At 44.1% G+C, this 14584-nt stretch overlaps 1 protein-coding gene across 2 annotated transcripts in view; it reads right to left on the bottom strand.

Annotated features, from left to right (window-relative positions):
- The window catches only part of MDN1 (midasin AAA ATPase 1), a 217815-nt gene that overhangs the window by 177864 nt on the left and 25367 nt on the right, over nt 1–14584 (bottom strand). For both annotated transcript variants that reach the window (XM_083177044.1, XM_083177045.1), the window contains exons 4-9: nt 11361–11468; nt 11089–11281; nt 8721–8933; nt 729–860; nt 544–647; nt 274–391 (exon numbers count right to left, since the gene is read on the bottom strand). In XM_083177044.1, the coding sequence (XP_083033170.1) occupies nt 274–391; nt 544–647; nt 729–860; nt 8721–8933; nt 11089–11281; nt 11361–11468 (868 nt within the window). The remainder of the gene's footprint in view (nt 1–273; nt 392–543; nt 648–728; nt 861–8720; nt 8934–11088; nt 11282–11360; nt 11469–14584) is intronic.

Raw genomic sequence — 14584 nt, 5'->3', positions numbered from 1 at the left:
ATACACAAATTGGGGGTACACGTAGCTCAGGTGGTAACATTGACACCAATTTAAAAAAAATAAAAACTTCTTGAAATCGACCTTGTGCATGTCAACTTTTTGGGGTCGACCTGCTAGACCATACCCAGGGTGCTCAAATTTTGTTGTTTTTATTTACTTACAGCAAAAAGGTGCAAGGTGAAGGGTTTACCACTAGATGCAAAAAGAACATTGGAACCATCCTTCCTAATAGAAAATAAACACAACTTATACAGCAAAAACAGTCTATTATACCTCTTTCAGTTCACTTCTACTCATGTTATCTATATGTATTTTGGTCCAATATTTGTCAAGCAGGGTGGCATTGCTATTCTGCGGTCTGTACCATGCACCAGTACTAGTGCTTAGCATTCTGAAAAGACAAGATACAAACATGCTATATGATTATTTATATTTTGGTGGGAAAAGGTGCTAAACGTAGTGACTAAACAATGAAGAGTTTAATTTTCTAAAACTAGCAAAACAACGGCTGAAACAGGAATATGGGATGTGCCAACTTCTTACCTTCTGGTAGCAAATAGTTGAAAACCTGGAGCCACTTTGATACAATCTCCTCTTCCAGGAACTAGCAATTCATTATTTTCCAAAATATGGATTAACACTGAAATCTAAAAAGAATGAAATAAACAGTTAAAGCGTGCCTATTTTATTGTTAAGCAAGTTCTGAATAGACAAAAGCAGCTACTTACTACATCCAGTGGGGCATAATCAATATCTTCCAGCAAAATCCAGTGGCCACTGGTAACGGCTTGTGTCAAAGTTCCAGGCTGCCACACAAACTCTCCAGGGACATCTGTACAGCGATACATACCAAGCAACGTCTAAGAAGCAAAACAGGATCACTCATATCAAAAACTATTCCTGTATTGTATGGAAACCGTTGTAAAAGTAAATAGCTTTCTCTTCACTTAATATTTTAAGAATTACATAATTTTCTTAGTAACATTCCAAATAGTCTGGTTTTGCGCTTTTTCGCAATAGGAGTAAAAGTTTTATCATCATTGTGACATAGGTATGAAATCAGTTTTCTTTATTAGATTTGCATTTTTTTTTTCAGATCATAATTCACATGGAGGTATATAGAGCGTGGATCAAGGAGCCTTTGCATTAACTGTCAAAGAGATCAGACCACCCCACCCACCTCCCCTACCCCTATACACAAGGTAGCTACTGTAGCTGGAAATGAGTTTGAACAGACAAGTTTCCAATAAGATTTGAACAGTCTTGAAGATTACATTGAACATGCTAAAGAACAGAACAAAAATGGTGTAAATATAGTGTCTTCAATGGACTATTAGAAAAAGTTAAAAGGAAAAAAACTAAATCTTTTTTCACAGACTGGAGGGGGACAAACTACCATAGGGACATCCAAAAGAGATAGTTACAAAAGTTGTGGCAGGCTATAGACAAAGCTAGCAATGTCTTGTCACAGAATATGAAACCCGTCCACAGAATATGAAACCCGTCATATTTGGCACTGAAGACCAACTGGCTGCATGGCACAACTGTTCAGCATGTGTGCCATGTAGAGAAAGAGTCTCCACCTTATCTGCTTAACCATATAAGTGACAACATTAGTGAGCTGTTTAAAATATCTGCTAAAAATGCCAGCGTTGCTCATATTTGTTATATAAAGTCAAAGAAAAACCGTTGTGCAAAGAAAATTCCTATGTAAAAAAGGTAAACATTACAGAAATGCACTTGACAATGAGGTGCGGGATGCAGAAGTGGACACTCGTGCCCGCGAAAACCAGTAATTGACTGCAATTAAGGGGCTTATATAAAGCTACAAAGTGTATCAATGGCTCATACGTTCTCTGAGGAAGCCCCTGATTTGATTAAAAGCTGAGAACCGTTTAAGTCATTACGTTTCTGGTACCAGATTTGTTCCAGTTGGATGTGCTGGCGGTGGGCTGACCCAGATATGGTAAAGGACTGCTAACCTATAACCAGGAGTCAGGAGCCCTTTTTTCCTGCCAGATCCATTCTACAGTTATCTGCCGCTTTCCTTTGGTAAATATCTGTGGACAGGAAAGATTGCAGACACGACCTAAAAGGGATCAGTAAATATACTTCAAGTTGCATTTATGCAGAACTGCTTCACCATTTAAATAGCTTGATTTGGCAAATTTATTATCAAGCCTTACTAGAACCAGAAGCATCATTTGCTTGGCAGAAATAACCATTTGCATCTGCTTCTTCAAGAACTTTCCTTCCGTATGCAATGCTAGTATCATCTTGTATAATACTATCATACTGTATGTGTGCTACTAACCATTTTTGAATACTAAGTTTTTGCTCGGCTGAAAATGTTTTACATATAGTTCTTGCTACAAATTGGTCACATGCTGTATTTCTAAATCCATTCATGTATATGTATTTTTCTTGTAATTTATTTATATGATTGTTGTTACACGTCGTCTAGATAAAGATATTGACTAAATTTGTCAAAAATGAATTCACAACAGTGTCAATATTTCACAATTTTTTATTTAAATAATTCCATTACAGCGCAGTGCCTTTTGTTTTATCTTGTTTTCCTTTCATGTGGGGTGGTAGCCACAGTTCACTGCAGCTCTAAGAGGAAATAATATAGATCTGGCTTAAAGTGGTCTTCTAAGCGCACAGTCGCACACTTTTTTCAGTCAAACATTACAGGTCATTATGATACGAATAGAAATGTTTACTTGGCAATTTTCACACCAATTTTGGCAAATTCCCTTGGCACTTAAAGGGTTAAAAGGTGCACGCACATCTTCAGGAATAGGCAGACTTGCCCACAGGTAAGAAACCCTTCCCAGTACTGAGCATGGTTTGTTTTAAGCATAGGCTATTTAGAATGGAAAATTAGGAAAGCAGCACTTAAGATACAGACCCCAGTTTAGATCTTTCAATAACCTATATTTTATCTTTACAGTATGAGGTTCTTAAGGATTGTGCTGCAGTGCCAATTAGGTTTGGGTAGGGGGTGAAAACTGAACATGCATTACTGTAAAAAAAATAAAAAATAAAACAACAAAAAAGCCTTTTCTTCAGACATACTTTAAGACTTTTCTCTGAATGTTTTTTTCAAATATCTGAGCTTTAAACACTCAAGTCTTGCAGACAAAACAACATCATATACAAATATAGAGACGCTTCACATAAGGTGTTTTAAATCTTCAAGTCCTTGTGGTAGTTTTTGGCTGAAATAGTGTTTTCTTCTTGAATGGGATGTGGTCATTTGATCAACAGTATTGGGTTGATACCATTGGGTCGACATGGGAAAGGGTCAAAAGGTCATTCGTTCGACAATGTCTAGGTCGACAGTCAAAAGGTCAACATGGGTTTTTTTATTGTTTTCTGAGCAGACAGGCAGTATTTCATGCCCTACCATCCACTAGGGCAGCGGTTCTCAAACTGTGGGTCCTAACCCCAAAGTGGGTCCCGACCATCTCAGCATGGGGTTGTGGCTCCATGTTGCTGACAATCAGGCTGATGACTTTTCTTATTTTAGTGATTCAAGGGGTCTGAAAAATCTGTTGGACTGACTGTTATTTTAGACTCCTCCCATCATGTTGTGCCTCCACAATGCTGCCATGTATGTGCTGTCTGCTGACTACACAGGTGATGTGATGACCTTCTGCAGTCACTTGCTGGGGTCCTGTCATTATTTATATTGTCTGATGGGGTCCCAGAGCAAAATAGTATGAGGACCCCTGCACTAGGGTGTGCTGGGAGAATAAAATAGTGTGCCGAGCGCAGCAAGGCACCGTGCCCGACGCATAGCAAGGGGATGCGGTGCACTTGAAACTGTGTCCATGTCGACTGTGTTGACATTCAGGTCAAAAAACAATTAAAAACCACATGTCGACCTTTTGACTGTCGACAGACATTGTCAAACTAACGACCTTTTGCCCTAGAACAATGTCGACCTTTTCCCATGTCAATCTAATGACTGTCAACCATCATGCTGTAGACCAAATGATCCCAACCCTTTTGAACATAGTCTGTACTAGGAATTCCAATCTCATGATAGCCAGTATCCTGGAACAGTTCAAATTTTGCTGGGATTTCAATCCCAGGATTGGAGCCTCCAGTTACCTGATACAAATGCACATTAACCTTTTTTTCTGCCCGTCAACCAGGTTGTGCAGCGTAATAGTGGTCACGCACCTGCTCTCTGCCAGGACTGCTTTACAGTAGTTCACAGAGCAGTGTGGCATTAGGTTTTTTTTAATCCCGAATACTGGGATCTAAAATAAAAAATAACCCGGGATTTGCCTCCCTAGTCTGAACCACATGTTCAGAAAAAATCAAAAGGCCCCCATACATTAGGACAAGTCGGACCCAATTCTCCTCCGAGCCACCCAGCAGTTCCCCGGGAGGCTCACATACAATTTAGGACTTGAGGTGCTATTTTTTACATGTGATAAATCACATGCGATTTATCACATGTAAAAAAAATAACAACGGGGAGCTGCAGGGCGGTGAGGAGCAGTGGGGGCGGACGGCAGCTCTCAAATGAGTGGCCGACTGGGGAGGAAGCAGTGGGGCAGCAACGTTAATCAGATCAGTGCTGGGGCGGTGACCATCGATCATCAGTGTCTGTCCACTGTCCAGCGCCGTAGCGAGAGGGTGGGCAGCGGCGGCTATTACATCTTTAAAATAATGTGTCAAATGACTCTCCGGCTTTTGATTGGCTGAGATAGAGCACTCTCAGCCAATCATTAGCCGGGCAGTCATTTGACACGTTATCTTAAAGTTGTAATTGCCGCTGCTGCCTGCCCGTTTGCTACGGCAGTGGACAGACACTGATGATCTGGTCACCGCCGCCCGCCCCAGCACTGATCTGATTACGGCTGCTGCCGCACTTGCTTCCTCCCCAGCCAGCCACTTCGTCCCCAGCCGGCTGGTCCTCTTCAGGACCGCGCATCGGATCAAATGTCAAACACATGCGATTTTGGTCCGATTTCACGCGATTTATCGGCCCAAGTGCTCAAATCGTGTGGAATCAGTCCAAAATCGCATAATGTATGGGGGCCTTAAGGATTTAGAATCATGGTTCCATCAGACAATGCGAGGGGACGCAGATACCTTCACAGTTATACGCGTCCCCTCGCGGGCTTCACAGGTGTCCGTGGCGACGCGGACACCTGTGAAGCCCGCGAGGGGACGCGTTTACCTGTGAAGGTATCCGCGTCCGCTCGCCACGCTTCGGGCTCGGTGGCTCGCCACACTATTCTATTCTCAACTCCACGCCGACATGGATAGTGGGGGTATGAAAAGGTCGGAGGACGCGTACCGCCGCACCTCGCCACGCTTCGGGTTCACGTTGATCGTGGGGTGGCGTTAACTAATTTTGGGGGGCCATTTCACTGTTATGGGGTGTATTTGGGGGTTTCTGGACCATTTAACATTGTTCCCTGTTGATTTGGGTAAATTGAGCCATTTAACATTGTTCCCTATGGGAAATCGGGGGCATCGCGACGGGACCATTTAATGCTTATTTAGCCGCATGCGACGCGACCGACGCGATTTTTTAACTTTTCAATGCATTTCAATGGGAAATCGGGTCCATCACGTCGGGGGCCATCGCATACCACTATTAAGGGCACAAGATCAATGCGATTGTGGCCGTGCTAGGAAACAAGTACCAAAAGCTTAAAAGGGGAGCTGGTAAAACCATTAACAGAATTATTCAACCAGTAGCTAGCTACTGGAGTAATCCCAGAGTACTGGAAATCAGCAAATGTAGTCCCACTGCACAAAAGTGGAAGCAAGGAAGAGGTAAACAACTACCAACCAGTGAGCCTTACATCAGTAGTAGGGAAATTAATTGAAAAACTCTTAACAGAGTTGTAGAATCTCTCAAAACCAGCAATTTACAGTATCCTAAACATGGGTTTACTGGGGGGAGATCATGTCACCTTTTTTGACTGGGTGACAAAAATAATAGATCAAGGGGGAGCTGTAGATGTAGCTTATGTAGCCTTCTAGACTGCCGCAGCGGGCTGCCCCAGGAAATTTCAGGGCATACCACTAAAATGAAAGTGTGCGCCAGTCGTGCCTGCAGCTGTGCATAACCTGTCCGGGCACCCCCCCAGTGGCAGCGCTTCTCTCCCCTCTCATCTCTTCAGCGATTGTTCGCCGGAGCTCCTCTGCCCCCGTAGCCATTAGTTCTAGTAAGCACGCGACAGGCTCGCAGATCGGCGTGACTCAGAAATTTGGGTGCCCGAGACAGACCCGAACATCCCCATCCCTGAGCCTGCCACCTGTTATGATCGGCAGCTAGGGCAGCGGCAGGGCCCAGGAGGGCAGGCATATGATTGCCAGAGCAGATATGAGGGGGAGGGGGAGCAACAGAGGCCACAGCTCTGTGGTGGGTTTTGCTGGGGCAGGACAAACCTGTCCTGCCCCAGCAAAACCCACCACTCTACAGCAGACAGCGACACCGCAGGCAGGGAAGAGGAACTGCATGGGTTTTCAAATATGGTGGGTGCTAGATTGAACACTAAGTTAGCCCACAGTGCATTTCCCCAACAAACTTAATTCCTCCTTAGAATGAATAATAAAGTAAAATTAAATAAGCAAAAAAAGAAATAGAGGCTATAAATAGCACGGAACAAGCATCCGCTAACGCTATGCTATTAACCGCAATGGTTTACACACCACTCCTCCTACAGTAAGCTGCTATAGCCGCAAACCTGTAGCCCAGTGGTCAGGGAACTCGGTCCTCATTACCCCACACAGTGCATGTTTTGCTGGCAACCCAGCAGGTGCACAGCAAAACATGCAATTACTTAAAGACACATATTTTAAGGTCCGCAGGTGGAGTTAATTATTTGAAAAACTTAGGTTGAAACTCAACCAATCGGTCGCAAACACTATTTCACCCTTGGAAAGAGAGATATTAAAAAGTAGATGGCTGCTCCCAATTAACAAATTATCATGTATCCAGAGAGCGCCACACAATTGGAATTAATTCAAAGCATTTGTAAATGTATTGTTGTAAACATATAAAAAAAATGGTTATACCATAAGTACAAATTTATAATAAAAAAGACATATATTAAAAATGAAGATAAAAGGAGCAACGCATACTGGTATAAAAGTAATTGCAGCAAATAATAGTCCCAATAATTGGTAGTGCAAATGAACTCTCCTTAGTCGTAAATTACAATTAGTTTAATCGCTCCTTGTATGAAGCTTGAAGATGGTATTTTCCAGGGAGACTGAAAGGATATTTAGTAGCCGTTTTTTTTTTTTAGGTTTTGTAAATATAGTCCATCCTGTCCGTGGACCGCTCAAGCTGCACTGTCGGCTGTTGCCGCCTGTTGACGATCAGCTGATGTACTTGATACAGTGAGCGAGCCGTCTCACCCAGGCCGGCTTGAGCCGGCTTATCCACGCCAGTGATCAACAGGAGACCCCCAGTGCCCTGGCATCTACAACACAAGCCGTTCTCTCGCAGAAGAGATAAAACCAGAGCGGCCTGGGTGAGTCTACCTGCACCTTACATTATTCCTCCTAGTCCCCGGCAGTTCAGCGGCTTCCATCTGGCTGTACGTCGAAGGTGGACGGCTCGCTCACTGTATCAAGTACATCAGCTGATCGTCAACAGGCGGCGACAGCCGACAGTGCAGCTTGAGCGGTCCACAGACAGGATGGACTACATTTACAAAACCTATAAAAAAAACGGCTACTAAATATCCTTACAGTCTCCCTGGAAAATACCATCTTCAAGCTTCATACAGGAAGCGATTAAACTAATTGTAATTTACAACTAAGGAGAGTTCATTTGCACTACCAATTATTCGGACTATTATTTGCTGCAATTACTTTTATACCAGTATGCGTTGCTCCTTTTATCTTCATTTTTAATATATGTCTTTTTTATTATAAATTTGTACTTATGGTATAACCATTTTATTTATATATGTTTACAACAATAAATTGTGTGGCGCTCTCTGGATACATGTGTGTATTCACATGTATTCATCTGTTTATTGGAGTTAATTATTTCACTTGTGATTCTGTGAGGAGATCTGCAAAACATGCACTGCGTGGGGTAATAAGGACCGCGTTCCCTGACCACTGCTGTAGCCAGACACACCTAAAGTGCAAGTTTCTAACAAGAAGTAAAATAGGATATGGACTAGCATAATAGTGATGGAAAAAAACACTAACACCTAAAAACAGGAGAGAAAAGAAGAACAAATTTAACCACTTGAGTGGTGGGTTTTCCTGGGGAAGGACAAATCTACCAAGGCAGGTTTGTCCTGCCCCAGCAAAACTTACCACAGGATGCAGGAAGGCGCCCCCCCCCCCTCCCCCTCCGGCATTTGTTCGGCATTATCCTGACCTCCTGAGCGCTCCCAAGTCCTCCTGAATATCCCCAAGCCTGCCTTCTACGTCACTGCTGCAAATGGCAAATGGCGGCAGGGGTGCTTGCCGGATCGGAGGGGGTGGGGCCGACAGGAGGGGGGGGGGGGGGTAGTGCACCAGTGGCGCGCACCTACTGCATAGTGGTATGCCCGGAAATTGTCTGGGACAGCCCGCTGCAGCGGCGCAGCTGAGCCCGGAAAATATCCGGGCAAACCACTCAAGTGGTTAATAGAAATGGCCACTACTACTGGTAAAGCCTATAAGTTATACGATTAAGACAAAACATAGTATACTGTATATAGCGCTTTCTTTACCTTACTATCCGTTTGATCACCAAGCTGAACCTTCAAAATATCAGGTGGTTTCATTCGTCCAGTGAGTGTGGCCAGGTGCTCCACTAATGCAGTTTTTCCACATCCTATGGGTCCTTCCAGAAGCACTGCATTCTGAAAGGAGACTGCCTGAGCCAGACTATGGAGACTTCTACAAGTAGATTCCACCAACACAAGCGGACTAGTATTTGTTTCCTATAACAGAACAAGCATGTATGTTTTAAGTACTGTACAATAGTTTTCTCAAGCAAATACCTAAATGCAGAAAAAAGACATTGACAAGTAGAGGCTTTAGAAACAAGAAATCAAGTAAGTCTGCCTCAAAACAATTTGCACAGATCTTTTAGTCATCATAGAAGAAAAACTGGATAAAAACAGAAAATATTAAAATTACAATGACAAGTTTTCTTACTTTTTCTTTTTTGAAACTGCCATCTGGTTGGATTATTTTAAACACATCTCTTCCGTTTAGCTACAACCTATAATTAATCTAACTGATTGTTGTCAAATTGTAGTCAATTGCATAAACCCCCTTAGGTTATTCAAATTTAGTGTTTAAAAAGGAGGTGCGTTGTTGACCATGGTGCCATGGTGCAGCCAGCTGAGGCCTCCCCTGGTAGAGTCTATGGGCGGGAACTCATGTGAGCAGTGGGCGACCTGCCTTCAAACTGTTAAGGTGCAAATACACTGCTGCGACGTCTCGCAGCAGTGTTTGGACACCCGATACCCTGGCAAGCCGCCAGGACCTTCCCGGCGGCAGGGACCCATGCGATCCGTTGTGATGGATCACATGCGTCCCTGCCTCCCCCGCCGCCAGGAGGGAGGTCCCAGGACGGTTGGTCAGACGGGCAGCAGGTCCGACCACCTGGTCGGGTACGATGCACACGGGACCGCGCTTCGGACCAGATGGCATGTCAGACAGGGACAGGCGATTTGATCCGATTTAAAGGGCCGATTGGTCGCAATCGGACTAAATTGGACCAAATCGCCTCAGTGTATGGGCATTTTTAGTGTCTCTCTAGTGACTACCTGGTCCTCCTGTTCTTTCCTCAGCCTTGCCCCAAGATACTTTTATAATCTCCTCTCCTCCAGCTCCCTTCTCAGCAGCTTCTTTATTTAATTACACACCAAGGAACCCTCTCCAGTATAAGCTGAATAATTAGCAGGTTATGCGTCATTAAAAATCACCAAACTGAGGGAATGGGCAGGAAAGTAGTTAGACCAGATGTAGTTATTTTGTGCTTCTGGCTGGCGTCATATATACAGTCTCACCTGACTCAGCCACTAGCCCTCTTCCCTTTACCAGGGCTACATTGGGAACTACTCCGGAGCAGTGTGTCACCACTGGTGACCCTGCAGTTTATGGCCTCCACACCTTAATGAAGCTAGTGTTCACTCTAGAAATTGTGCCGACGGGACACTTGTGGGCGGTCCTGGGCCGCCGGCATCACGAAAGTGGGCGGGCCGGCCGCCGGCGTCACGAAAGTGGGCGGGCCGGGCCGAAAATGCTGTCACCACAGGGGGAAGGTGCCTTGATGCCGGCGAAGCGCCGGGCATCGCCGTCTAAGGCGGCGCTGGGCTACCCCATGCAAGGAGTCGGGCAGGCACCAGGCTGTTTTAGCGGGGCGCTGCTAGAGGGGCAGGGCACATTTTGCCCTTTAAAAAACGGGCAGGGCTCAGCGCCCCGCTAAAACAGCCTAGCGGGATCACTACAAGCACAAGCTTACCTCTAAACAATCTCTGGCATTCCACCTCATCACCAGCTCGATACCAAAGATTGATCTCAAAGTCTGCCACCTCCAATGCTGCAATCTGCGAAGGTGCAAACTTCTGGCCCAACTCCCAGCACACCGTAGGTTCAGACTGGGCCCTAGTGAGTCAATCCCTAGGTGGCACTGTGCCTGGAACCTCTCCTCCACCTCCCCTGCAGCCATATGAACCTACACAAAACATTCAAAGCCCTAGTCCTCTGGCCACCACCACCCCTGTATCTCAGGAGATATATACGGCTGATCACAGCAACCAAAGTAAAAAATAAAATAAATAAAAAAACACAAGAAAGCCAATACAAATAAGCTCAACCATGAACAGCAGCGGTTGTAAAGGAGATTTAAAAAATAAAATAAAAAGCACATAGTGACACTAGTCTAATTTAGTGCTAGCTCCTTCTGTGCCCACAAGCAACCCATACGGTGTAGTGTCCCCATAAACAGATAACTAACTATACATAGCCAAACACACACACACACTTTTCCATTTGTCGTTTTGGACTACGCAGTCGTTCAACCTTAATTCATATTTAGAGTATATAGCATTGTCTTATCACTTTCTAGCAACAAATAGAACTTACCTGCTCTCTGATCTTAAGTAATTTTTTAGTAAGTATTATTCCACAAACTGGAACAACGCGAGAACAAAGATCACCAGACACAATATGGCCCTGGGTGTATTTTTGGCTCTTATCTTTGTGCCACAAGGACTTCTCTTGATTGGTCATATTAATCCCCTGCTCAATGCCCTGACCACGCAGCTCATCCAACCACCTGTAAATAAGAATCAGTGTCATTACTCCAGTAATTCACAGCAGGAAAAGTAGATGAGACCAAAGAAAAAACTACTTACTGAAGTTTGAAATTAATTATTTCGTCTGCACTGAACAATTTCTTCAAAAAGATTTGCCGGTTTTCATCAGACATACAGGTAACAAGAGCCAGGCAATGAGCGGTGTACCTGAAAAGAATAGCAAAAAGTGAGAATGATACAATACTACAGTATACTTCATTCAAAAAGAAAAATTGCATGAACCAAAAACATTGCAATATTATGAGAGGCGATTACAACAGGCGCTTAAAAAAAAAAATTTCACAGTAAAATCATGCACAGATATTCACTTATTATTTTACAGAAAAGGATTGCACTGTGGTGGATGTGTCACCCACCACATAGCAGCATCATAGGTTGTGAACCAATAAGAACTGCTCCAAGCATCCAATTAACTGCAGGCGGCAAGTACAAAACTCTGCCTAACACCCACAATCAACATCCTTGAAAAAGGCTGTAAGAGGCCGAAACACGTAAGAGAACAGTACACCACATTAACCAGACCCCTCCCAACAGCATAGGGAGAAGATCTGAAGCACTCAACACCAGGCAAAGAGCTCCGTGTACAACTACGGAGTCCAGGTGACGCCATCAACAAGCGCACGCCGGGCGCAGAGACGGAGAAGGACCGTCTGTGTGACAACTCTACAAACAGTCATTACAGCTGAAAAAACACAACACTGCAAAACGAACCCGTCTAACTTTAAGTGTTAAACCCCATCTGCACGACACACAGACGGAGGAGAGCCGCAGCTAGGGACACAGACACCAACCAGTGGGGGAAGACATAGGCAGTAGCCTATGTGATTGTAAAGGGGTCCACTGAGATCGCCCGAAGCCGTAAGGCTCTTCCCCCCACAGACACTCAAACCTCTAAAAAAGCTTCTGAGACAAAATACTTTACTTACTGAGGAGGCGGTTGGAAAGGACATAGGTCAACCAAAACCTATGAGATTGTACAGGAATTCATAGAACTGCCTTAAGCCTACACAGGCTCCTTCCTACCCCGCCAAGCAATAACAGATAGAACCTGACTCCTATTTCTACGGCACATCACATTTGAGACCATAGATCACTATCATGGACCTACGGAGGTTTCAAGATACCCCACATGCAGATCACCTGAACCCCTGTTGGGTATCTCAATTTGTGACACGGCAGTGGAAATTTCCCACTCAGGGGACCCCCATATAGGTGTAACCCCCCCCCCCCCCCCAAATAAATAAAAAACAGCAAGTAAAAAAACTCATTTTCCTTCACAACATTATTCTGCAAATAATAAAATCTATATTTTAAACAAAATTTCCTTTTTCCATCTCTCCTAGACTCCAGAAACACAGGCACTACATTAGATAAACAGTGCCAAATCCCAACCAATAAATACAAAAATACTTATTCTTTTACAACCTCCTTCATCCTCAATTATGTTCTCCATCCTTTCTGAACTGTGACCATTTAGCGCACTTTTTTGGGGGGCTACAAGTCACATGAAGTCCACTATAAGGTAATTTGTGCCCAACAAATGGAAACCCTGAACTGGAACTAGAACAAAATGGTATACTTGTCTGTAAAAATGTTCACTTACTGTCAAGCGACAGTGTAAATCTTGCTCTAAAGCAGACTTCCTCCATTTCAGATGTATGCTGTCATACCACAGTGCTGCCCTTTCCCTCTGTAATCAGTATTACCAAAACCTCACTCCTTCCTGTCTTCAAACCCCTGCATCTATTTGTCACTGTAAACTCCCCTATCTGCCTACCCTGTCTCAACTCTGCTCTTCATTTTCGGTATTTTGCTTTGCCACCCACTTCACATTCAATATGGACTCCATTCGTCAGGATATCACATCCCACCAAACCCTATTTCCTAGGCCGGTATACAGTCATTAGGTCTACACCAACTGGGTCGACAAGCTTTGGGTCGACACCACTAGGTCGACAGGCAGGAAGGTCGACCCCACTAGGTCGACAGGCAGGTGTCTAGCTCGGCAGGTGTCTAGGTCAACACAAGCATTAGGTCGACATGGGGTTTTTCACTGTTTTTTGAGCAGATAGGCGGTATTTCATGCCCTACCATCCACTAGGGCATGGTGGGAGAATAAAATAGTGTGGCGAGTGTAGACCTAACAACCCACACCTCCCTCCTATCCATCTTACCAAATTTTTTCTACTGTATCTGTATATACTAGCTCCCCAGGTGCACGCATTACTCACTGACACATTTTAAAATATCCACAGTTGGAGCTTATTATTTCACTTGTGACTGTGTGGACACCTGGAAAATGTGAACAGTTATCTTGGTGCTTGAAGAATGAGGTGGGGAACCACTTACCTAGACTATCTTCTACTCCATACAATGGCACCCTTAATTCTTAATTTCATAACCCCAGATCCAGCAATGTTAATATATCATGTACCTGTGCTACATCATTTTGTACTGCAAGTCATTTTCTTTTTTACAATTTATTTATCTACTTTGTCAGGCGCTGCAGAACCCTTGTGGTGCCATAGAAATTACATATATTATAGTATTACATATATTATAGTATGCATCACATATGCAAAGTAGCTGTGTGCTTGAAAACACCATGCACACAGCAGTGTAGTAGTTAAAAAATGCACAGAAAAAAAAAAGGTAAAGTTTGCACCCAACTACAGCAACTCCTAGCTAGGTGAAGTAAAGGACATACCACCTCTGTATTTCACAAAAAATGTGATACATAGGAGGAGCTGCACTCTTAAGCTGCCAATTTAGCAGCCCCTTAATGGAGGATGGCCATATAGCATCTGTGAGGAGAGAGTAAGGGGACCTTTGATATGCTACCTGTATAAAGAAACCTACCAAAGGGCAGTAAAACAAAAAACAGGAGAAGATTCTCCCCCAGCCCATCCGGCAAGGACTGGGGTCATTGGGTCAACAATTTTATTTTTTAGACAGACTTGCACCATCACAGTGGGCAGAGGGATGGGGAGCGCAGAGAGCTATGCGAGAGGATGCGGTATACCAATACAGTGCTCATGTTGACATAAAAAAAAAACTCATGTCGGTCCAATGCATGTAAACATGTTTTTCATGTGTCAACCAATAGTGGTTGAGCTATGGACTGTCGACCTTATGCTTGTCAACCTAATGATCCACACCCTCCAGTGAGGGACCAGCACTCTGTGCCTTCACAAAGCTGATTGCACGGGGGCCTCCTACACCAAAACGAGATCAACCACTATAGTTAAAATGGCTGACTACAG

Source organism: Crinia signifera, chromosome 3 (genome assembly GCF_055691185.1).
Source record: "Crinia signifera chromosome 3, ASM5569118v1, whole genome shotgun sequence".
Lineage (NCBI taxonomy): Eukaryota > Metazoa > Chordata > Amphibia > Anura > Myobatrachidae > Crinia > Crinia signifera.
Note: the sequence above shows the minus strand (reverse complement) of the source record. Positions and strands in the feature narration are given on the sequence as shown.